This window comes from Cyanistes caeruleus, chromosome 19 (genome assembly GCF_971803275.1).
Source record: "Cyanistes caeruleus chromosome 19, bCyaCae1.hap1.1, whole genome shotgun sequence".
Taxonomy (NCBI): Eukaryota; Metazoa; Chordata; class Aves; order Passeriformes; family Paridae; genus Cyanistes; species Cyanistes caeruleus.
The window spans coordinates 9,369,995-9,395,115 of NC_141719.1; the positions used below are offsets into that span (position 1 = coordinate 9,369,995).

The 25,121-nt window shown below is 46.9% G+C and overlaps 1 protein-coding gene across 2 annotated transcripts; it reads right to left on the bottom strand.

Moving 5' to 3' along the window:
- Positions 1–990: 990 nt before the first annotated feature.
- On the bottom strand, positions 991–24,367 carry LOC111937449 (ATP-binding cassette sub-family A member 10-like). Of its 2 annotated transcripts, XM_086857518.1 has the most exons (39): positions 23,606–24,367; positions 21,487–21,596; positions 20,880–21,090; positions 20,323–20,481; positions 19,999–20,099; positions 19,552–19,778; positions 18,945–19,083; positions 18,389–18,574; positions 17,084–17,231; positions 16,474–16,645; positions 15,883–15,941; positions 15,365–15,475; positions 15,106–15,281; positions 14,703–14,822; positions 14,233–14,371; positions 14,033–14,123; positions 13,584–13,723; positions 12,893–13,012; positions 12,570–12,759; positions 11,337–11,503; positions 10,493–10,620; positions 9,992–10,129; positions 9,658–9,771; positions 9,125–9,295; positions 8,678–8,788; positions 7,888–8,034; positions 6,861–6,926; positions 6,340–6,431; positions 5,784–5,907; positions 5,362–5,479; positions 4,855–4,946; positions 4,328–4,500; positions 3,712–3,787; positions 3,397–3,491; positions 2,817–2,936; positions 2,512–2,652; positions 2,198–2,277; positions 2,062–2,117; positions 991–1,503 (listed from the first exon to the last, which is right to left on the bottom strand). In XM_086857518.1, exons 2-39 carry the CDS (start codon positions 21,586–21,588, stop codon positions 1,405–1,407), a joined length of 4,899 nt encoding a protein of 1,632 aa, XP_086713644.1. In that variant the 5' UTR covers positions 21,589–21,596; positions 23,606–24,367; the 3' UTR covers positions 991–1,404. The 2 variants fall into 2 exon arrangements, with proteins under 2 accessions (XP_086713644.1, XP_086713645.1); XM_086857519.1 differs by lacking the exon at positions 7,888–8,034.
- Positions 24,368–25,121: the final 754 nt, after the last annotated feature.

A 25,121-nucleotide genomic window follows, 5' to 3' on the forward strand; every position in this document is an offset into this window, starting at 1 on the left:
GGCTGCTCAAGGGGGCTGCAGGGGATACAGGAGGGACTGTGAGGAGCTGCAGGGGCTGGGGGATGTGCCAGACACCTGTCACAGGACCCAGTGTCACAGCCCTGCCATGGGATTCCTCTGCAGGACACCAGCCCTGTGCTCGGCATCCCCTCCTCCCACCCCGCAGGATTCTGTCTCAGCTGCTTTGGAGCTTGCATCACTGCTTTTTGGGAAGCTCAGAGAATTCTCAGAAATATCACTTCTTGTTGGGTTTGCTTCCTTGCACTTGAGGGGAAAACAACCAGCGTGTCTCTAAAGATGTGTCCTCCAGATGCCAAAATATGTTTTAAAGTGTGGGATGTACCCAAAGAGTGATTGCAACACAGCCACCACTGGGACTGTGTAGAGAGAACTGAAGATTTTGTGTGAGAATTTTAACCTTTGCAAATTCAGCCGGGCACGGGGATAAAAGGAGGGAAGTAATTGAATAATTTGTGTTGAAAAGAACATTACAGGTCATCCAATCCAGCCCCTCTGCAGTGAGCAGGGTCACTTTTAACTAGACCAGGTTATTCCAAACCAAATCCAACCTGGCTTTGAATGTTTCCAGAGATGGGACAGCCACAGCTTCTCTGGGCACCCCGTGCCAGGGTCTCACCTCCCTCTCAGGGAGGAATTTTTTCCCAATATTCAATCTAAACCTGCTCTCTGTCCGTTTGAAACCATTCCGCTTACCCTATCACTCCATACCCTTGTAAAAAATCCCTCTCCAGCTCTCTTTAGCTACTGGAAGAAGCTCTTAGGAATCCCTGGAACCTTCTCTTCTCCCCCTGGGTGGTTTCCAGGGGAAGGACTGACAATGACTTGCCCCAGAGTGGAGGGAGGGCAGGGCTGAGCATTTGCTGAGCCAGGCAAACATCTCCCTGCCCTCTGCAGCATCCCCATCCCCAGGGGAGGGAGCTGGAGCTGTTCCTGAGGGTCCCCAGCAGTGAGGACAGGCAAGGATGGAGCTGCAGTTTCTACAGAGACGTTTATTGGTATGAGAACAGAGTGCAAATTCCAGTAAGAACACGTCGTAGGCAGATAGTCCCAGACATTGGTGGGGGAGGAACCCAGGAGGGCAGCAGCGTGTCCAGACTCCCTGATGCACCCAGATCCAGAGAAATCTGATCCCCAGAGATGGATCTGGTCCCTTCTTTCTGCAAAGCTTTCAGTCCTCCTGCTTCATCCTGCCTGGCTTGATGAGAGCTCTCACCAGAGCAGTCACTGTTTTCCCAACCAGCCTTTGGAAGTGCAGCTTGGAGCAGAGTGCAGGTGAAACACCTTCCATGTCAGAGAGGAGCCTGGTCCCCTCTCCGTGGTACGCTGAGAGTGGCAGTAAATATGTGCAGTTTGGTTAATACTGAGCAAGGCATAAACCAGCATTTAACAGTCCTCCTGCTGCAGCTGTTTCCAGTCGAAAGTCCCATCCAAAGTCAGGTCAAAATTATCCTTTTCCTGCTCTCGGGAGAGCTCCAGAAACACCTGGGATGGGCAAGGTAACGCTTGGGTTATTTCTCTGTGCTGCTCCTTTGCAAGAGGGACAGCTCTGCAGCCCCTGGGAGAGGTGTGGAGAGGTTTTTGGGGGACAGGGGAGCAGGAGCTGAGCCTCCTGTGCTCTCTGGAGTGACCAGACAGGCACCACCTGCCTGAAGGGGTTTCCATATGGGTTTTCACCACCAATGGATTGACTTCAACATTCCTCATCTTTCCACCAGCCTTGCACAAGCAGCAATAAATAATCTGCTGTTTCCAGGGCACCCCGAGGGGCTGGGCAAGAGCAGCTCCATCCTTGGGTGTGCTGTGTGCCTTTCTCAACCAGGTGGGGTCTGAGACTTCATACTGACTTGTCCCCACCACACAAAATCCCAGCAGTAAAGAATCCAAACCATTTCCCACCACTCACCCACCACCCCTCACCCCTCACCCACCACCCTCAGGAGGTTTTTTGGTGGAGCTGCCTTTTGCCACTGCACCAGCCTGGGTTTGGCTGCAGCTTCTGTCCCTGCTTCTGCCTTTACAGCACAAATAAAAATCACCTGCCTGAGTCAGGGTATTCAGGGAGAAGCTGTACTCCTCAAGGCTGCAGCTCCGTTTGGCTGTGCAGAAATGGGAAGAGGGTTGGAAATGAGCAGTTCCTGTTCTGCCTTTTTGAAAAGCCACCTGGTTTTGCTCTTACCTTCTTCCAGCTTGGAGAAGGACTGTGACAGGGGCAGTGCATCTTTCATTGGGACCTTGTAGACAAGCAAAGAGGGGAACCTTGAGGAAACAGAAGAAAAGGTGATTCTTGCTCTGGATTGAGCAAGAATCTTTATGGATGCATGGATGTCTTGCTGCTGGGATCACAGCAGGGCTGGAAGTGGTGAGGTTATGAAATCAGAGCCCGCTACAGGGAGCTGTTCCTCCCTCTGCAGCTGAGATCCATCACACCAGGCATGTTTTCAGGGATGAGGCAGTGCTGGAACCGCTCCTCAATCCATATTTCATAGTTACCTCTCCTGACGGGCTGCACCTGGGAAAATCCTCAGAATCTCAGAGTGCAGAACATCAGCGCTCTCTGGATCCTTGACCTTGATTTCCAGGAGATATCCTTTGCCAAACTTGTTCTTCAGGTACTGGATGGAGCCAATGCACCTGCAGGGCAGGGAGGAGCAGAGACGACGGTGAAATCATTGTCACCTCAGCACCTGCTCCTTCCTGAGATGGAAACCATGGGACACTTCATAAAAGCCATGGCAGGTGAGGCTGGAGGAGCAGCTGGGATCAGTTCCAGCTCAGTTCCAGGTGCTGTCACCCACCGGAGCTGCCCGGACACCAGGATGGCCACGCGGTCACACACGGCCTCCGCCTCCTCCATGTAGTGCGTGGTCAGGATGGCTCCTGACTCCTTGGATTTCAGGGCATCCCGGATTGTTTTCCTTAGGATCAGAATAAAAAAATATATAAAAGAAATTCTAACGCTCTCTAGAAATATCAGGCATTGTTTTTATATCTTTGTCCATCCAAATGCCTTTCCCCTAAAATAAGATTAAAATTTTCATATGCAGCAACTTTAGATTAATGAGCACACGGTAATGCTTTGAAATAATGACAAAAAATACTTTTGACTTGAATCTCTTTATGAATTCTCCCAAGTCCCATTCAGGACTCCCCTAAATCATGCAAAAAGGATGAAGGTAAAATAGTTTTTCTCTCTCCTTGCTCATCCCTGAGTTAGAGAGAGACAAGAAACGTGTTTTCCAACAGAACCATTGTAACGTGAGGGATAGCACCGTCTGTGGATGGGGTAAAACCCTTTTCACATAACTTTAAACATCTCTTTTTGGCTTCCCCATCCCTTTCCCACCGTGGTGGCCCAGTGCCCAGGCTCCTGCTCACCAGACACGGCGCTGTCCGTTGGGATCCATGCCGGTGGAGGGCTCGTCCAGGAGCAGCACGGAGGGGTTGCCCAGCATGGACAGTGCCACACACAGCTGTGACACGGAGAAGGGGCTCAGCCAGACCTGCTGCACACCCTGGCACTGTGTGCACACACAGCTGGAGCCTCCTCATTTATGGTTGATGGGAAAAGCTCATTTCCATCACCCCACCCACCACGAGGCTCTCCCGGGTGCCTCAGGGCACAGGTTGGTCCCTCCACGCAGGAAGGAGAGTTTTAATTGCAGTGCTCATTATGGGTGACCCAAAACATACCTTTCTGGTTATCCCAGCAGGTAATTTTCTGACTTTTTTGTTTAAGTAGTCTTGGAGCTGCAGAGCGTTCACAATTCTGTGGGGAAAATGAAAAAATAACATTTTTATTATTCCCGATCAATACTCTCATCAAAGGCTCAAAAAATGACAAGAGAAACGAACTTTCCTCCCCTTGCTTTTGACTCCTTCTTGTTTTCATTAAACATTTATTGTGTTATTAAAATGCTAGTGACTATTTGAAGCAAAGTGTACTGAATAAGCCACAAGCTCTTTTCTAAACCCACCATCAGTGTCAACAGCATTACAAATCCATTCCCCCTTGCCAGTGTCAGCTCAGCACCCTTTCTTGTGGAGCCAAACTCCAATATCAGAGATTTCAGAAAATCTGCCTAAAGATAACACTCTTAAAAGGGCGTTAGTGGTAAATTTATCCCCACCAAATGCACTTAGGGAAATCGGAGGTTTTCTCAACCCACTCACTAAATCGCGGCATTGAGCACAAAAGCACTTTCGCAGCTGAGTTCCCTGAGTTTCTTTCAAGGTTTTTTCCTGTGAATTTTGGCTCTCCCCATGGCTGAGGGGTGGAAGATGGCCCACCCCAGAGCTCCCTCTGTACCTGTGGACAGCAGCGGCCGCGTCCTCCTTGCGCAGCCCCTTGACGGCCGCGTAGACGCTCAGGTGCTGCTGCGGGGTGAGGTCCAGCCAGAGCGGGTTCTCCTGGGGGCAGTATCCCAGGAATGCAGGTGCCTGGTCCTGGGAGCCTCCTCCATCTCCCCTCTTCATCAGCACCTGCACAACCAGGCATTGTCCTCACACACAGCCTTGCCCAGTATAAGGGGTGGTTCAGGAGAGGATTTTGGGGTTTAGGCGAGGAAACGCACAGTGAGGGAGTGATTTCACACTGTTCTTAAATATAAACATGGCAATTAGGGCTGATGCAACAGCTTATTAAAAATAGAAGCAGCTCACAGTAATTTTATAAGTACATTATTTAATTTTATAGCACGATGAACTCGATTGAAACGCTGATCACTAATAATGCTCTGACAAAAATTGCAGCCTAGATAAAAATGATGGCTTAGCTCAAGGGCAAGGTTTGGATTTTTATCATGGATCCATGCCTTGTCTCCAGGTGTCTCCTACCTGCCCAGCAGTTGGGTTTGTCTCTCCAGTGATCATTTTGATAGCTGTGCTTTTCCCAGCTCCGTTGGGCCCCAGAAGTCCCAACACTTCTCCTGCAATCAGTACATAGAATTTCTTAGGACTATTCCCCATTCAAGAAATGCATCATGCACAGTCCCACAAGAGAAAAAATAGACAAGGCAGCACACCAATATCACAGATATAAAAATAAATGGTTTTATTGTACAAAATACACGCTCGGAGAGCCCATAAAATTTCAGCTTAAACTGAGACTGTGAATTGGTCCCAGGAGCCACTGTTAAAGTGATCCCCTCTCCCCAGGATTTATATTTTATTTTAGATAATGGACAATCAGAGATCATTAATAGGATGCACCATTAACACATTAACCCCACACTGAAGGTGCTTTAAAAACAGAACAAATAGATTTGACCTTTCTGTCCTTGCTCAGCTAACCGAGAATGTGCAGGGAATTAACTCAAGGTTCAACACAGTCCCAGTTCTCACCTTTTTTAACACAGAAGGAAAGGTTTTTGGTGGCTGTTTTCTTCTTCTTCTTAAAAAACGAGCCAGCTTGCTTTATATTATATTCCTTGCACAGGTTGCTGACTATAATGACTGATTTCTGAAAGTGAGGAGGATGAAACAAGATTAATTTATTATCTTGGACTGCATTGATTCTTCAGTTATGTTTTTACATTAAAAAGGCAGAAAAGCTTCTGAAGATCTCTGTTTTATAGTTCAACAGGAATATGAGGTGCAACAGGACACTTTATTGTCCGGGTTCCTCTTAAGAGCTTTCTTCTCCTGATGGAAGCCAGGCTTTTGGAATTTTGATTTTCCCAGTGAGAACAGCACAGCCAGAGCACTGACCTGCCCTGCTTTGGTAGAAAACCAAACAGAACAAGAAGGACAACACTCAGGGGTACCTCCTCCTGACTCGGAGCCACCATGGCATTTCTCACTGCTTCCCTTTCAGCTCTGACATCTTCATCTTCCTCCTCCTCGAGCTCCTTGGGGTGCTGCTGGCTGCTTTCTTTTCTTGGGGAGATCCTGAAAACCCACCAGATTTACCTCAGGATTTTGTTCTTTACCTTTGTTCTCCTCCTTTTGGACCAAGAGTGAATTTCCCTGGGATTGAATTTATATTATATTACAATGATTACTATTAATAACACAATCATTATTGTTAATGTTGGGGATGATGATGACATTTATAACCTTTGTTTTGTACCAAAACAGAAGCTGGTACATCCCACAGCACAGGCAACAATCTGTGGAGGCAGTAAATAATTTAAAAGCTGTTTTATATTATCCCACCACTGCATCCACAGTATTTAAGGGGCTATTTAAATAATAAAAAAATCACCAGTATTAAAAATAAATACATAAATAAAAATGGAGACACAAATGCAGTGATGTTTTCAAGGAGAAGCAGTGGGGTAGGAGTTTAGATCTCACACGTGCATGTGTGTTTATACAAACCTAAATACTGGGTCCTGTCTCAGCACTGCTTTTCCGTATTTTAACTCCAAAAAGCGAAGAAGAAGAATGAACGCCACAGAATGGATGTAGGGCTGAAAAACAGAGGTTGCCACATTAACAGCCTTGCCTTGCCTCCCACCATAGCTGGCACTGAGGTGGTGGCAGTGCCATAAAATACGTGGGGAAAACAGGATTTTCATTTTCAGTGAAAATGGAGCCCATTAACACTGAAACTCAGGGTAATCAACACTGCAGAAAGCACTAAGGGCAGAAAAACCCCAATTCATAAAATAACACACAATTTATAAATTCATAAAAATCACAATTCATAAAATAAACATGAGGTGATCTGGGCTTATTTCATTTTGCTTTCCCCATTTCAAAGGTGTGAAATTATTTTAGCACTGTGGGTAAAATGTCACCCAGATCCACCCAGATCCTCCTCCTGCTTCCTCATACCTGAAGAGGGGTTTTAGGAGACCCACATTCCTAAAGAAAAGCAATGTTAAATGTTTTCTTACTGCAAAGACAGCAATCAGGATATGATTGCCTGAAGCCATATTAAATGTCTCATTGTCCTTAATCATCTGTAAGAATAAAAAGAAAAAAACTCTCAGTGAAGACTTGCAACTCTTTAGCATCGTTCTGGTTAACGCAATAATGTTCAAAAATGCTTTGAAAATCTGCAAAACTACTGATTTTCCCCAAACATTCAGCATGCAGATGAACAGATACAGATGTTTGGCTTTGGGAACCCTGGTCCTACACCAGAACATGTCACAGCTCTCAGAACACGGACTCTCCTTCCAGATGTCCTGTCTGGGTCCCAGTGGAGAAGAGGCAAGTGTAACAGGACAGAGAAGTCTTTCCTCCTTGGACTTCACCTCTCAGTAATTTATCATTTATCAACAGTGTTGCACATAGCTGGGGGGGTTTTGTTAAGTTCTCAGCTGACTTTCCACCACCCCCCTCAGCTGACACGGAGTAAAGCCCCTTGTGAGTACTCTGAGTTCTCACTCAGTTTTTTTTCCACGCAAAGACTGATCTGTGCCTTCAGATTTTCTCCTAGGGTTGGTCAAGCCAAGCTGATTGACTCTGTAGCTGCTCCATCCTTGGCAGTGTCCAAGGCCAGCTTGGATCAGCCTGGTCTAGTGGAAGGTGTCCCCTCACATGGCAGGGGGTGGAACGAGATGAGCTTTAAGGTTCCTTCCAAACCAAACCATTCCTTGATTTCATTCTATGACTCTGCATGGAAAGAATTAGGAGTTTTTACCTAATCCACAGTCACAGCTGCACAAGAAGTCACCCCCAGCCCTAAAGAGCAGCTGGAAAAATGAACTCTGAGCTGAAACAGCCGCCTAACAAAAATCCCACCCAGGATGAGCCTTCCCAGACTGGAGCGGGCAGTTACCGCCAGACCTTGGGGCAGTTACCGCCAGATTTTTGAGCAGTTACCACCAGATTTCGGTTCAGTTACCACCAGATTTTTTGGTCACAAGGACCCAGCGTTGTGTTTTAGGCCTCTCCTTGCCCAGAAGCACCACTCACAAGCTGGGAGTTGATCACAAAGTCTATCAGAAAACCCATCATGGGGTACACAGGAACCAAGAGGGACAAAGTGTAGAGAGAGGTGCTGGTGCTGGGGTGTTCCAGGTGATCAATGATTCTGCCGATGAAAAAAGAAATAAAGCACACCTGAAAATAAAACAGGATGACAGCTCAGCTGATGGGAAGGGTTACTCACTGCTCGTTAAAACTGTGTGAGTCTAGCTCTGCAATTCCCTGTCGAATTTATAAAAATGGACAGAAAATGAGTAAGATGAGAGACAGAGACAGCTCAGGAGATCCTCAGCTGTCTCTTTCTGTGGGTTGGCTGCTGCTTTGGGCCAGCTGGGGAGACTTCTCCCCAGGGACAGGGCTGCTTCAGGCAGAAAAATACCAAAAATCAAACATGGGATCCCATTCTGTTCATTCCCATCCCAATCCATGCCAAAAATCCATCTTCTTCCAGGTCAGGCTTGGATGATCAATGCCCAGCCTGATGGCTCTTGTCTCAGCACTTTACATCTCTCGGATGTGGGGTGTCAAGCAGAGTGATAAATTAATTTTTTTGCCTCCATTCCTGCACCAGTTCAGATCGGATCCAGGTATTTCCCCATGTCACAGCAGGATTGTGGCAACAGAACACGGTGACACCAATTTAATTCAGAATTGGCTGCTATGAAACACACTCAGATTTATGTTCCACATCTTTGCTTGGTGTTTCGACATCTAGCTCCTCCTTAAGGTCTCAAAATCTCTGTGAACCCAGCAGTGCATTTTCCAACCATGTGCTCACCAATATCAGGATAAAAGACCAAAGATCACAGCTCCATCCTTTGCGGGAGTTGAAGGAGATCAGGTAGACTAAGAGAACGAGGGAAATTCCATAACCCAACGTCCCTATGACCTACAGGGAAAAAAGGCTTTTGTTGGAGAAAATGGAGTGAAGTAAACCACCAGAAACCCACCTGTAGCAATGGGGAGCAGTGGAAATGATCACACAGTAAGATCAGGGCATTTAGGAATTACCACTCTCAGGTGTAAAAGGATATATTAAGGCAAGATTTATTGCCTTTTACTTCCAGCTAGAGAAACCCAAAGGATGGGAGGTAAAACAAGAAGGTCAGTAAGAGGACCAAGAGTGTTCCAGCATCATCTGCACCCACAGTGTCTCAGCTGCCCCCACACAAAATATTTCCCCTCAGCCCCTTCCCAGCAGAGCAAGGACCAGAACGGGACCTACCAGCAAGACAAAGATGCTGGCACTGCCAGAAATGTTGTTGCTCATGGAAAACTGGAGCCCAATCATGGAGAAGAGCAGGATCCAACAGAGTGGGATGTCCAGCAGTGCCTGGCCACACCAGTAGGCTGAGGGAAAGAGCCCCGAGATCCGCAGCTGGGCACGAGCTCCTGCCTGGAAAAGCACGATTTTAAAGGGTGGTTTATTGTCTGTGCCTGGTTGGCCAGCTGCACCCATGGGAATGGCCCCAGAAAATGAAAAGGGAATAAAATCTGGCACCATTGTGATTTGGGGGTAAAATTCGACCTCCTTTTGTCTTTGAATATTTTGTGCTGGCTGAAAAAACTTCACATGGATCAAAACACCCCAAGGTGCCAATCACAGGGCTGGATTCAGCCTGTGTTTTCCTGCAATTCAAAACTCAGAAGTATTTTCCAACCTAAATGATTCCATGATTCTGAACTCAAACGTCCTTCTGGCAGGGCAGCTGTAATCCCTTCTGCCCACCCCAAACCTGCTCCATTTTAGGAATTTACCTTGCAATCCTGTGTGTAGCCCATGGCAAAGTGAGGAGGAAAAGCTGGGGCTAACAGCATCATATAAACGAGGTAAATGGACATGAAATAATCCCAATATCCTGGACTGAACAGCTGAAAACAGAAGAACAAAGCGTTTGTGGAAAATGCCTACAATTCATTTTACCATTCACCTTACTGCATTTCTCATGGGTTACAGGGCAGTATGAACAAAAAGAGGGATTTGAAGGAGGGTGGGTTTACATGTTCAGACAGCCCTACGAGGCTTCCCATTAAAATCTGATGAATTAGAGAGACCTTAAACAGTTTTCTGACACCTTTTGGTTTCACTTACAGAGAAGAAGGGGTGGCTCCAGACCTGGATGTGCCCGGTGGAGTTGAGGGTTCTCAGCAGGGCGTTGCTGATGATGTTCACCAGCACTGGGAAGCAGTTGACAGCCTCCAAGTGGCACAGCACGGTGAACCTGTACCTCTTCAAAGAGCAGGAAAACAAGGTGAGAGCTCCTGGCTTTTCTCCTCTGCAGGGAAGCAGTAGAAAAGGAGCACAGCAGGAAAAATCCAGGCCTGAAATAGCTTTGCTTATGCCTGGTTTCCTAAAAAGCAAATGATGATGTACTGGAGGTCTGTATTGCTGTGCTAAAAATGTACATTTTGAGGTGGAAGGTCAGGGAGATGAGGTCTCCTCTAGCATGGGCTGCTCAGAACACTTCCTCATTTTCATACCTGTGGTACAAAAAGTCAATGGAGCCATCCCACAGGGAGAGCTGATGGAGGCACCTTGCTTAATTATTCACTTGTTGTGAGGAAACTGGAAGGAGAGGAGAAAAATCCTCACCTGACCTTGGCGGGACACTTTTATAGCCCCGTTGTGCTGTAGTTCCTCTGTGATATTTTCCTCCTTTGCTATTTCCACTGTAAGATCCTGGCTCTGGAGCACATGGATGAAGTCGTCAATGCCTGTGCCTGGTGCGAGGACCAAAAACAGAGGAATTGTAACACTGGAAAACAAAAGAGTCTTTGACGATTTTATTTTTATTTTTAAATCCATGACCACCAAACTAAAACAGAGGAAATCTAATAAATGTGGACTTCAGCCAGCACATGTGTGCTGGATCTTTGTGCTTTAGTTTTTTGGGAAGTTAATGGATTTCAGTCTTAATTTCTGCATTGTGTTTTTTTCCCCATGCCTTTTCTGAAGTGCTACAAAATGAATTTTCCTTTGGGACCATCTGATGAAGATACTGGTGCCATTCTCTGGCTAATTAACATGAAATATCATCCACTCACGGGAATGTTGAAGTAAAGCTCTGGAAGCAGCCCATTAATTTGACTCAGCACGAGTGAGCCTGGAGTGTGGTGCCTGCTTTGAAAATCCCACACTCTGAAATTGCTTGGATAAGAGACCTGGATTCGTGGCAGAGAGAGAACCCTGTCCCCACCTTATCTCCCCTGCTCTGATGCCCTTTTGCACATCTCTCAGCAGGGTCTCACCAGCTGCTGAAGCCACAGTAGGTTTCCCTCACAACACTTTAAAGACAATCCCTACCCCCCTCCCTCATTATCGCCTTCATCCCCTCTTGGATCCTCTACATCTCACAGATCTGCTCTGTCCTGCATTTTCCCTTGGAGCAGCAAGAACCCAGAACTGGGAAGGATGAGGAAAAGCTTCTTGCCCTCACCTGTGTGGTTATAGACCAGGAGGGCGGTGGTCTCCAGGTAGGATCTCCTCCCCAGGGGCAGGAAGTAGCGCGCAGGAGAGAGCTGCCAGGCACTCACACTCTGCCAGCCAGCCACCACGCACAGTTGCAACACCAGAGGAAGCAGAAAAACCACATAGAGCAGCAAACTGCGTTAAGAGAGAGATGAATAAACACTCTGAAAAGAGATGTCCAGCAGAAATGCCTCCAGAATGCATTTGTGTGTTGGAAATGGTGGATGATAACCTGATCACCCAATGCTCTGTTAAAAACTTCTGGCAATTTTCATAGAATCATGGAACATCCTGACTTGGAAGGGACCTACAATGATCATGGATCCAATTTTGGCCTTGACACCCCAACAATCCCACCCTGGGCATCCCTGGCAGCGCTGTCCAAACTCTCCTGGAGCTCTGGCAGCCTTGGGGGCATTCCCAGGGGAGCCTGGGCAGTGCTCAGCATCCTCTGGGGAAGAACCTTTTCCTAAAATCCAACCTAAACCTCCCCTGGCACAGCTCCTGCCATTCCCTCAGGCCCTGTCACTGATGGTCAGAGAGAATTTTATTTCCATAAGTCTCGAACCTTGATCATTCACCAAATGTTTCAAAATATAGCAGGGAGAGAACGCCAGGTATGGACTGCTCAACTTTTTGGGGCCATGAAATGCCTTTCAGACTTCCAGTACATGCATAGTTTTCATAAATCAGCATTTTCTAAATGATTTAGGGCCATGAAATGCCTTTCAGACTTCCTTTAGATACAAGTTTTTCATAAATCAGCATCTTCCTTTAGTTCCTTCTACCCCACCAGGAAGCTCCAGCTTGAACACCAGTGGGGCCAAATGAGTCACTGGCAACACAAAAGAATTAAAAAAAAATAAAAAAATAGAAGAAGCCTGAAAGTACTTTCTGTACACACTGACTAATTTTAAAACTTCCTCCATTTGATATAAAAGTATTTCTAAATGATTCTTTTCTTTGGAAAGAAAATGGGCTTCTCTTGCATAAATTATTCAGCATAGAAACGAAAATGCACAAAAGGGAGATTTTGTGTTCCTGGCACTGGAAAGGAAAAAAACCTTTCCCCTCCTCTGAGTGCAGATGACCAAGATCATTCCAAAACCTCATATCAATTAATCCAAACTCATGGAAACAGGGGCGTGGTGCGACCGTGTCCACTTGCAGAGCTCCAGGGGAGGAACCTTTCGTCACTTACATCGACCGCAGGTTCTTCACCGAGCTCTTGAGCTTCAGGAAGTGCATCCATGCCATGGCAGAGACCTGCTGCCTCCAGAGGGCCAGGCCCTGCACCGAGGCCGTGCCGGTGTCCGAGAGCAGCAGGGAGCGCGGCCTTGCCTCGTCGGCGCATCCTGCTCCTCCCCACTCCTCCCCAGGGACGGGCTCACCTGCGGAGAGATTCCACCTGCACATTTGTGTCTAACACCAGCTTCCAGGCTGGGATTCGTGCAAGTTTAAGAGCCACCCTCGGAGGTCACTGCAGAGGAGCTGATCTCTTTGGCTGTGGATTGTAAGTTGTACCTTCTTGATGGGCCGTGGCTTCTCCCTCCAGCCTCAGGAACACGTCCTCCAGGGTCGTCATGCTGACTCCATAGTTGATAATTCCCTGCTCAGAGGAGCTGTCGAGGCCACTGAACAGATCTGCAGGACAGAGATAAAGGCATAAGCACAGATATCCATTCCACACTGCTTCAGCCAACCTGACTGGAGCATCTCTAGTGACAAAAAATGCAACAAAGCACTGAGCTGCCAGGACACAAAGGTGTGGAGGAACACAAAACTGCCAGAGCTGACCCTCATGGAGGGTGTTTTTCTGCTTAGCACCAACATTTCAGACTGTTTTCATCCTCTGTGCAATGGTCAGGCTGAAGTGATGGGTTTGGTGGGTGAGAAATGGGCACAGAGCAGTGCAGGTTGTGTGGGGTTTTCTCTTTTTCCGTCTTTTCATTTAACAGAAGGAGAACTGAACTCTCAGTAACACACTTGGCCCAGTTTAGCCTGCAGGGTTTGTCACTGCAAACAGTAGAAAACCATTTGTTGCACAATTTGATCTTAAATGTATGATAAAATTGTGGGGAAAACCCAAACTGCGATGGTTCTGAAGTCCTGATGTGATTCCTGTAAAAATCTCCCTTTGCATTTCTCCTTCCCCACATTTGACATAATTTTTTTTTCCCCACGGATAATTCTCAATTATTTTCATACTCATTACCTGGGAATTTATTCACGTTTTCTAAAGGCAGTTTATATCTCAGTTCATATTGGGTGTGTCCTGAGAAGGTGGCATTGGGGATGTACCCTTTCACCAGGGATGTCAGATTCTCCAGGTCACAAGACTCACTGACATGGATCCTGTTGTGTGGAAAAAAAACACAGACGTTTAGGTTTGGCATAAAAACAATCCAAACCTACCCAGACAATCAACATCCACCATTTTATGGATGCATAAAAAGAAAACTCCAATATTCTTCATTCATTCATTCATTCCCTACTCTGGATTAACTAACCATAACCCTAAACCTTCTGTCTAGGATTTAATGCAGGATTTAATTTAGGGGTTTAATGCAGGTAATTTGTTTGTTTTGATGACATCTGCTCATTAATTTTGGTGTCCCTTTGTACTGGCATGTTGCCAGGTATTGTTGGGGCTTAAGGACATACCTTAAATGATAGCAAATCCCCCATTTTTTCTTCAGAAACAGAGAAGAGCCAACACACTTCAGCCTCCCGTGCGAGATGAAAGCCTTGCGGTCTGGAGAAAGGAAAAGCCAAAGGAATTTCTAGTGCAGAGCAGTCATTGCCATCCTCTGGGGCTTTGTGCTCCAGGGTTACCCCGCAGGGATGACATTGCCCGCGCTCACCCGCCAGGATATCGGCCTCGTCCATGAACTGGGTGCTGAACAGGATCACCCGCCCCGCCCGCTGCTCCCGCAGGAGGCTCCACACCTGGTGCCTGGAGAGAGGATCCAGCCCCGCCGTTGGCTCATCCAGGAACAAAACCTGCAGGAGGGATGGAATCAGACATTCCTCGTTGCCGCAGAGGTTGCGCGTCTTCGGGGTTTGGTGTTCTGAAGGCAAGAGACCCAGAGCATCTTTGAGACAAGGGCAGATGCTCTGGGGGCTGTGAGAGCTCAGGGAGCTCTGTCTGCTTCAAAACTCACCTGGCAAGGTGGGTTATGAATTTAAAATAGAAAGAAATGATGAATTTTATTCATTCTAATTTAAGCACTTTAGAGAAGTCTGAAATCCAAGAGCCAAATGCATGCCCAAGGTTTTAATTATGCTGGACTTGAGTATTTCCTACGTCACAGAGCCATGCCTGCTGCTTTACCTGGGGGCTTCCAAGCATGGCTATTCCAATGGATAACTTCCTTTTCTGCCCTCCACTCAGTTTTTCAGCCTGAGTGTCTTGAATGTCGCTGATATCCAGCAGCTCCAGAATGTTTTGCACCTAGAACAGCACAAGGACGTCCATTTTCAGCAGCCATTGTCCTTTCATCATTTATTAGGGTAGATTTACATGTAAATTAGACATCAGAAGGAAATTGTTCCTTGTGAGGGTGGGGGAGGCACAGGGTGTCCAGGAAAGGCCTGGCTGCCCCTGGATCCCTGGAAGTGTCCAAGGCCAGGTTGGATGGGGCTTGGAGCTTCAATTCTCAAGAGATCCAGGTGGATTCTTTGAGCTTCCCAACACAACAGGATCCTCTGTGGGATGGTGGGGAACACACGCTCACCTCTCGCTCCACCTCTTTGGACTTGATGCCCTTGATTTCCGCAAAAGCTCTCAGGTTCTCTTTCACCGTCAGGACCTCAAACTGCGTGTTGAACTGCGGGCAGATCCCAATCATCCCCCGGATCTCCTCCCTGTCTCCCGTCTCGGAGAGTTTGTAGTTGTATATGGTGGCAGAGCCTGCTCACGGGGATAAATGGGATCAGGGGGAGTGCATTGGTGGTTGGAGCCTGTGGATCAAGGCCATCCCAGCCTCCTCCCACCTTCCGAAGGGAAGCTGAGCCCGCTGAGCACGTTGAGCAGCGTTGTCTTTCCAGCCCCACTGTGGCCCAGCAAGGCGGTGATCTGACCCTCATAAATGTTTAAAGACAGACCTACAACAGAAATAACATCAAGTCTGGGGAGGAATGAGGTTTGAATCGCCTCCACTCACTGTCAAAAGCAGGAGAAGGCAAAAAGTACAAGAATGAAGTGATAACAATTAGCCAAAAGAGCACTGAGTGGGGAAAAGCTCAGCACACCTTTAACTAAAAGCATGAGTTGGCCTGTATTTAGCAAAAAAGACAGAAATAAAATGATTAAAAAAAAAATAATTAAAATCTGCCTTCTCTTTAGTCTTATTAAAAATAGCAAATCAGTAAAAACTGAAGAAAATAGTGATCAGTCACATCAATTAATATTTGACATCAATTTTCAAGCAATGCAAGTGGGTTTATCATTGACTGTTTGCACAATGGTGTTTCCTTGCCTGTAACAGGAATAAATCTCACAGCTTTCATACCTCTTAAAGCCTCTGTCTTCTTGTCCTTCTTCTTATAGGCTTTTTTAATATTGTGGAGCCTAAAAGGAAGGTGAAGAGGTTATTACTTGATTTCTGTAAATGCTTTTACCTGCTGCCCTTTTACATTTTTATGGACCTTAAGTTACAACAACAGAAATGGTATAAAGAAAATAAAAGGAGCTGAGAAACAAAGCTGAGATTCGTGGGTTTGACAGGCTCTGTGCCCAGGTGTGACCATCACAACCTGGCACCAAAAATGGGGGCACCAAGATTGGCAAAGACAAGGCCAAGCTCATTGCAACACTTTTACAATGGGTGGCCCTCTTCATTCTCCCTTTTGTCCCTAAAGGACATTGAAAGTCCACAATAAAAAAAAAAAAACAGTTATTTTTTAATCTAAATTAATCTAAATTCATCTAAATTTTTTAGTGACTAGTCTGAATTACCTTTGTATCTCTAATTTTTCTCTGTGAAACAAAATGTTTCACAAGAGCCTCGTGAGCACGAAAACTGCCTGGGAATCTCCAACCCAGGCTGATGGGAGGAGTGGGGAGCACTAAACCAGACACAAGAAATTCCTTCTCTCTTAACCTGATGGCCTCTTTCCCCAGGAATTCGGGGGGCACAGGTTCTGCATCGTCCCCAAGGAGCTCCTCAGGGTTTGCTGTGGAACTGGGAATGTCCCTGGTGGAGCCTCTCCTGCTCCTCATCCAGTACGAGGCCTTCAGGCAGAACAGGGGAGGTTCTGGGATCCCATATTTGCCTGCCAGGAAAGCAAAAAGATGTTCTGTCATCAACCAAAGGCACAGCCAAGACATCACCCTTGACTAAACTTTTAGGAGTTCCAGATAAGTACAAAATTGGTATTTTTTCCAGTCAACCCCCCCAGGTTTAGAGCAGAGGTAGATGAGACAAGAAGGGTGACTTCAGGGGTCTAGGTCATGAATTCAGTACTTTTTGTAATGAACATTATTACATTATAATCTCATAATTAGAAAGAAAAATATTAAATATAAAATATTAAATACTTTGTCATTGATTCTGTAAATCTGGTGTGTGCCAGAAAAAGAACAGTCACTGCATGACATTATAAATTTCTTTTAGTCAAAACTTTATTTTGGTTGAGTCCAAGAATGGAGCAGCCCATCATTTCCTTGTATAGCCCATGCAATCCATGTAAACAAAAATAAATCATTCCTACCTGGCAGAATTTTGTCAAAATACAGAGCCAGCAACATGTACAAGACCGAGTCAAACACCAGCAGTATGTATGTTGAAAATAAAAAGTATGCTTCCTCCATAAGGTTGGAAAAGGAGAAACCTATTCTGTATTTCTCTAAATGGAAAATCTGAAATAAAAGGGAAAGAAGAATAAATTTCAGGCTCGACAAATACGCACATGCCATGGATGCAATTTTTGTTAACCCAGAAATCATCTGCAGTCCTGAACAACTGCTCTTATTTTCTTTCTAAAGGGGAAGGGGAATGAATTTACTCCCTGCAGAGATCTTAATGCTTTAATCCAGAATTTTCCAGAACAATCCAGAAACAGAAGAAAAATTCAGAATTTTAGAGGACATAAATTCAAAAAACCTGATATTGGCACTCTTGATGTGACAGAGTCACAACAAAAAATGTTAAAATTTACATAATAATTGATCTAATCATATGGCGAATTAACAAAGTCTCTTTTTCTGCTGAGGCAGAAATCTCCTCTCCCAGGCAGATTTTTAAAAATACAAATCAAGAAACCAAATATTAGATTACCAGAGCTAGGAAGAGCTGTGGGGATATGACTAATGGCAAACTGGGGAAGTGCAGGGGTTTATCCAGGGTGGGGATGGAGGAAGGGCAGCAGCAGCAGGAATCCAGAGCTGGATTTGCACAGTCCCCTCTGCTGGGAGGAGAGGAGGGGCTGGGCAGCCAAGGATGCTGTCCCTGATGTTCCTGGTGAGGATAATGGGGCTGTTGTGTGCAGGGATGGGGCTCCCTCGGGCTCATGGGGAAGCTGCAGACGTGAACAGCAGCAGATTTTTTTTTGGTGCCAAGGGCCTTGCTTGTTTTTATTGCTTTTAGAGCAGGGGAATGGGATGGGGGCGTTGGAGCTGCTCTGTGCTGCCCAGCTCAGCTCAGCTCAGCTCAGCTCAGCTCAGCTCAGCTCAGCTCAGCTCAGCCCAGCCCAGCTCAGCTCAGCTCAGCTCAGCTCAGCTCAGCTCAGCTCAGCACAGCTCAGCTCAGCTCAGCTCAGCTCAGCACAGCTCAGCTCAGCTCAGCACAGCTCATCACAGCTCAGCACAGCTCAGCTCAGCTCAGCTCAGCTCAGCTCAGCTCAGCCCAGCTCAGCACAGCTCAGCTCAGCTCAGAACAGCTCAGCTCATGTGGGGGTTTCAAACAGGCTGGGGAGAGGAAGGAAAAATGCCTGAATGTTGGAATTTTGAGCCAAGGGCAGGAATTGCTGTCTCCAGCAGCAGGGGAAGGTTCAGCTGCAGGGGTGGTGCCCCCATACCTTGGCAATGCCAGTGTTGAATGCAAAAGGACACATGAGACCAAGAAACCACTTCAGAGGCTCGGGGACATCCTCTATCAGCACCGCCAGGCTCAGGAACCCGAAGATAAAGATGATGAGGAAGCCCATGGAGCTGACAAGCTTGGAGGTCCTTAAGAGGGAGCAGAGCATGAAAACCAGGTGGATCTGTAAGAACAGAGCTTTCCTTCAACCACTGAAGGAAATAAATTATCCTTAACAGCAGCACTTCCATTTGCCAGGCACCAGATCTCTGCTGAGCTGAGTCTGTATGATAAAATCCACTAAAGCCCTTCCCAGTGGGTTGATCTGAGTTTCAAACGTGGCCTTTTGTAGCCAAATAAGAACCTGTCAGCCCTTCAGGCTGCAAATCAAACCTCTGCTGCTGCCCCAGAGAAGCCACCCCGATGTTTCATCCAGCGTGGCCCACAGAGGTCCTGAGCACTGTGCAAAAGGCTCTGGAGCAATGCTGAGGTTTGACAACACAGTGATAAATAAATCATGTGGGGAGGAAATCTGGCTTTAAAGCCTGACTTACACACGCCAGGCCATAGAGGAAGAACAGGAGTGAGACTGCAGGGAAGCTGCTGGTGTAGAAGGGCTCCCACAGCACCAGGGCTGTCAGCAGGCAGGAGAAGATCAGCACATAAAGAGAGTACAGCAAGCTCCAGGACAGCCTGGGGAGGGAAAGGTACCATCAGCCTCCTGGGGAATTAACAGCTCTGGTTACAGCTTCATCTGCACGTCAGAAGGGTTTAAATTCAAATATGAATTCTTTTCTGTGGCAGTCATTTCTCTCTGACATCCTCAGAACAGACAGGTGATCCAGCTCAGGAGGAAATGCCCCGGGGAGCAGAGGACAGCACTGCCATGCTCAGCCCTCTGCCTGAGAAACTGAACCAAACCAGTGACCAGTCACATCAATTCATATTTGACATGAGTTTTCAAGCAATGCAAGTACGTTTTTTCACCGACTGAGTGAAGTGTTTGCACAATGATGTTTCCTTGTCTTTACCAGGAATCAACCTCACAGCTTCGAGTGCTGGATGAAAGTTATGAACCCATTTAACTCATTAATTGGCTTCTCTAGTGCCCAGGAACCAACTGATTTTTGGCAAAGACATTCCACTTCAAAAAGAGCTCACCAAAATGCAATGTCCTGCAGCCCCATGGTCTTCATCAACACTTTGAGCTGCTTCTTCTCTCGTGTGACATTCCTTGATAAGAAATACATGAAGGGGAAGAAGCACATGACGATAACGATCATGAAGTAGCTGTACTCCAGGCTGATGGAGAAGATGATGCTCTGGGACTTTGTTCTGACACCAGCAATGGATTTCATTTCTTCCCAAACTGAATGATTTGCCACCATCTAAAGGAATGCAATGTCAGTAGATCAGTGTTTTGCTTATTTTCTGCAGTGAGATGCATTTATACAAGGAATATTCTGTTTCACCCTCCCTGGATTAACTTTTAAAAGCCGCTTTATTCTCTGACAAACCCATCACTTGTTATTCCCACAGCAGAGATTGCCTTTCCTAATTACGTTTGAAAGACAAGGATGCCTCCATCAGTTGCTAAATTGGATTTACCTCTATGATGGCAGCATCAATGCTGGACTGCAGGGACAGGAAGCCTTTGTACCAGTAACTTGGGCTGTTGCAGTGCCTCCAGGAGAAATTATAACAGCTGTCTGTGAGGCAAAGGGCATCACACTGATGAAAAGGAACTAATTTTCACTATTAAATGTAATGACAAGAGCACACCGGCACTGTGGGAAACTTCAAATGGACAATGACAAGTAAAAATAACCCAGAACACCCAAACCCACAATTTATTCCATCACTTAGCAAATATGGATTATTCCCACCCTGTCCACACCAGGCAACCACCCTGAAATTCTCATTTTGTGTTACCTATGTATCCAATGACTTCATTGGGAATTATCACGTGGGAGGTAGGAAACCTGAGGTGGTAGGAGAAGTTGTCCTTAAATACAACTCCTATAGTTTCCTTATCTGAAATCCAGGCTTTCTCCATGGCTCTCTCATCATCCAGTTCCTCTAGTTTTATACCTGTGGAGTGTCAGAAAAAATATTACCATGAGATTTTGTGGGTCTGGAGATGTGTCCACAGGCACTGAGGGAATGTTCTGCTTTCTTAGCAACTTCTCCTTTCCCAGCTCTCACTGGCCAGGGAGGCAGCTCTAAATACTTCAGCCTCCACCAGCTGAGAAGAAATGCACCTCAAAAGAACATTTTTTAGTGTGTTTTAAAAGTATTTGGGAATATTAGGTAAGGCAGAGCTTTCCAGTTCAGAAGGGCAGGCTGGCCTCACAGGTAGTTTAAATCCTAGAGAAGGAATATTTGCAAAAATGGAGGATTCTGGATGAATTTATCTCCTGCTCAAGGATGCTACAACACAGCACAACTGGTTAAATCAAAAAATTGAAAATTTAAGAAGCAAAACCCACCCGTCATGACAGAGCTGGAGGCCACTTTGCTCATGATGTGTCTCGTGGTGGCAGTGGCGGGGGTGAAGGTGACGGTGACGCCGGTGGCATTGAAGGCAGGGTCATCCAGGTGGCCCAGGGGGCTGTAGGGCACCTCAGGGTAGTGGATTTGCAGCGTGAACGAGGACACAATGAACACCAGGGGCAGGAAGAGCAGGGACAGGATCCACTCCTGCAGCAGGGAGAGCGGGGAGGAGAATTTCATGGCAGTATGAAAACGTGTTCTTTGTGGGATTAAAGTGGGAGCGAGAGGAATTCAGTCTTTGTGGGATTGAAATATAAATATGAAGAACTCAGTCTTTTCTTAGGTGTGGATGATGAGACTGTCTGCATTGTGCCCAGCACCTGCTCCAGGAGCCCATCTGTGCCCTCGTTTGTCACAAACCAGACATAAATATCACCATTTTAAACAAAATTCAACTCTCTAGGTGTTCATCACCAGCCAGGCTTCTCAAAAGTACTTCAAGGTCTAATTTTACCCAAAGAAATTGGTGTCTAGGGGCAGGCAGGGATTGGCCACTCTCAGTAGTTAGCTACTATTTTGGTTTTGGTTTTAATTTTTCCTTACCTGAAAGCTCTGCATCTTCATCCTCCACTTGATCAGGACATTTTTCCACAAGAGAATTTTAGTTTGCTGGAATACACTTATATTCCTCTGGAGTGTCTTCATCTTTGAACCTAGAGACAATTTCTTTTAGAAAATTGCTTTCAAATACAACAAAAGCCAAACCAGCAGTAACTGGTTTTATTTGCACAGTCCTTGCAGATGTGCAGTGAAATTTTTTCTCCCTTTCTACAGCAAGAATGAGCTGGAGAAACTCAGATGTTGTGTGCTGAGCACAACCACCCCCGCAGCACAAGGTCCAAGAGACCTCATCACCCTCACACTCTCCAGCCCTCACAGCTCAGCTGCAAACCCTGATGAAAATCAGAATTTCAGGCTTCCATGCTGCAGCATGGGGAGGTTTGGGAGGAGTTATTGATGAAATAGAAAAGGGACTATCACATTACATGATCTAATCAGCTTGGGTGGGCTCCATAGCCAACAAACAACAACGATATAGTCAATTAAAATCCCTAAAATCCTTCTACTTGTAATTGTAATTGTAATGTGCTGTAGGCTCAACACCAAGATGTGTTGAGCAACTCCTGGCTGTGGTGTGTGCTGAGCTCTTGTGGAAAACAGCATCTGCTGAAGGAAATTGGGAGCCATGAGGGAACAAACTCTCAGAAGTGCGTGGGAGAGATGTCACTGGCAGGGTTTTTATGAAAAATGAGGGAAAACTGAGTGGCCACGAGCATGCACTGATGTGTTACTCCAACAGACAGGGCAGAATCCTCAAAATGACATGGTCAAAGCAAAGCAAGGATTATTTTGCCTGGTTAGTGCTGGTGGGAGGCTGAAAGAAGTGAAGCATAAAGGTGCCTGTCAGATTTTTGCATCCATAAAATAACTGTGAGGACCTCTAATGAGCAAAATGATTCAGTAGCTCCATGTAAAAGGGCTCTGCTCATGTGGCCAAACTGCTCTGCTGTCACATCTGCAGCTAAAATCTGCTTTTAAACAAAACCCTGATCTTCTCTAAGTGATTCTCAGGTAGAAAAAGCAGAGCTTTTACAGACCTAACCCCTTCGAGCCTTCCTGCCATAGGGAAGATTCACCTCGTCCTGTTCCCCAGGGGGACAATGCCTCATGGTGCTGACAGGCAAGGCAGAGTTTATCTCCCTCCAAATATTTCTATTCAGCCCTCGGGGGCTGGATGTGTGATGAGACAGCAGGCACTGGACTGCTGGAAAAGAGCTGCAGCAAACGGGCTGCAAACACTCGCTCTGGCTCCTGCCATCATCTCTAAACAGATTCTATCCTCACTGATGATCTCACTAAACCCAGGTGCATAAAAATTTGAATTTAGCCTGTGTCATAACCTCTAGAGTTCCTTGAATAAAGTGTGGATTTAAACTTGCTGTTGTTTGGTTGCTTTTTAACCCCACAGGTGCGAGGGGTGGAATGTCGAGTGTCGCCTGTGCCCATCTCCCCCTGGGACACGGGGCTTGTGTCACAGGTTGTTGTAAGGGTCCCACGGAGTCACCTGGGCAGGCTGGCACCCCTAGGAGATCCTGGCTGGGGTGGGGAGGTGGCACACCAGGGGCTCATCCCGGACATCCCACATGTCCCTCCTGTGGTCACCCCTCCGTGCCCACCCACCCCGGCCGTGCTGCTGCAGAGTTTGGGCAGCTGGGGGAAACGTGCTACAATGGGTTTCTTTGTTCCTCTGGTATTTCAGGTGGAATTTTTTTGCAGCATAAGATGGACAGAACTTTTAAATTCAAACTTTAGCTTACACTGGAGGCAGGGAATGAAATCTGCCCCTCGTACGTCCTGGATCACTTGAAATACTGAGCTGAAGCTGCTGCTTGTAGTGCTGAGAAACACTGGAAATCACCCTCTGCCATAAGCTGAGCTCCATTCGTGTGTTAATTCATGTCAAAGTAAGCTTTAAAAGACTCTATTGCCTTTAAACACCCCTGAGCTTAATCAGAAGCTTGACTCAACCAATTAGAAAGATGCCCCATACACGTTTGTACCCTCACCCAGCATTATTAACAGCATTATAATTTACTGGGGGGTTCATACCTTCAAAATAACATTTTTTTATTTAAGCTTAGGAAGAATGCTTAAGCCTTACCTCAACAGGAAGGTTTGAGAGGAATCCAGAGCTCGTCCTGGAGGAGCAGAGGTGCCGAGCCTCCCTGGGATGGACTGGATGACTGGAGATTCCCGGCTCTCCCTCCTCGTTTCTTTCCCTCAGGCACTTCTGCAAAAGACATTCCTCACACCACAGCTTCTTTTTTCCCTGGCTTCCTTCCCCTTCCTCCCTGGCAGAGCTCCAGCTTTATTTGTGTCAGAAAAAGCAAACAGAGCACATCGCTGTTGAGGCTCTGGAGCGCACTGTCCGAAAAGTTAACTCGGGACATTCTTGAGCCGTGGCCAAGAGAAGAAAAACAAGCCCCACAAGGAACCACACAAAAATCCTTTCTCTGGCAAACTCCGTTGTGTTTCTCAGTGCAGCAAGAGGGGCTTGAAGTCAACAGCGATGTCACAGCACAGGCAGGGGAGGACAAAAGGTGGCAAACTCTTCCCATGGCACCAGCCACAGAGCAGGAGCAGCGGAGGAGTGCTGCCTCCTGCACAGCAACAGCTCTTCCAGCTGAAAAACATCCTGGAAAGGTTGTCATGAACTTCTCCTGACTAACTCTGCACTTGTAAAGGGGATGGGTTTGGTTTCATCCCAGGCTGTGGAGCTCGGTCGCCCGCAGCAGCGTCCCCAGGCTGATCACGGCTGAGGGACCAGGGGTGGGAGGGAGCACCAGCAGCTGGGACAGAGGCTGGGCTTGGAGAAGTGGAGCAGCTGGATTTGCTTCCTTCCGCTCTGCCCAGCAAGAAAAAAACCACCCCTAAGACTGAAATCCCATGCAGATGTTTCAGAGCGAGGCAGACAGCAGAGGTGCAGTGTCAGGGCACGGGGTGAAGTTAAAACCTGTTCCCAGAACATCTCCTGGGTGTCCAAACCTTCTCCTCCCCTCCTTGCAAAAGGATAAAAAACCAACCCTGCTGTGAAGAGGTGGAGATGCCAGGTGAATCTCAGAGTGTCCTCCTGCCCATCTCCCGATGTTGGGAGATCCCTGTGGAAAGCAGAACTCCAGGGCTGTGGTGCCAGCTCTGGGCACCTCTCCTGGCAGGAGCAGCCCATCCCTGAGCCACAGCAGCCACCTGCTGGCCCCTGCTCGCCCACATCCCCTCCTGCACTGCCAGACACGAGCCCTGTCTGCCCAAAGCACTGTGGAATTCTCCCTGCCCGTGTCCCAGCCCAGCACCATCCACACCACCCAGGACAGGTGAGGGTGGTGCTGCTGTGTCCATCCCACATGGATGGCGCTGCCCTGGCCTCCTGGCAGGGCAGCATGGCACAAGGGGAAACACGTGAATGCAGGGAGTTCCTGTTTTATTTAGCTTATTCTTTTTTTATATATATATACATATATATGTATTTTTTTTAATTTGCTTTTTAACTCTATCCATGGCAGGCAGATATCCAAGAGGAGATGCTGATCTGCTCAGCCAGGGTCAGGGTGCTGGTGCTTGTCCCCATCAGTTGTCCCATCCCAGTTGTCCCCACAGGGGTGGGTGCTGGTGAGGAGCCC

What these genes read in the sequence shown, in the direction of transcription:
- LOC111937449 (XM_086857518.1), bottom strand. Translation starts at nt 21,588, where the DNA reads ATGAAGACACTCCAGAGGAATATAAGTGTATTCCAGCAAACTAAAATT. An exon ending in TGAAGATGCAGAGCTTTCAG is followed by an intron (nt 21,091 to 21,486) that starts GTAAGGAAAAAT and finishes TCCCTGCTGCAG; the next exon opens with GAGTGGATCCTGTCCCTGCT. An exon ending in TGGCTCCGAGTCAGGAGGAG is followed by an intron (nt 5,480 to 5,783) that starts GTACCCCTGAGT and finishes CCTCACTTTCAG; the next exon opens with AAATCAGTCATTATAGTCAG.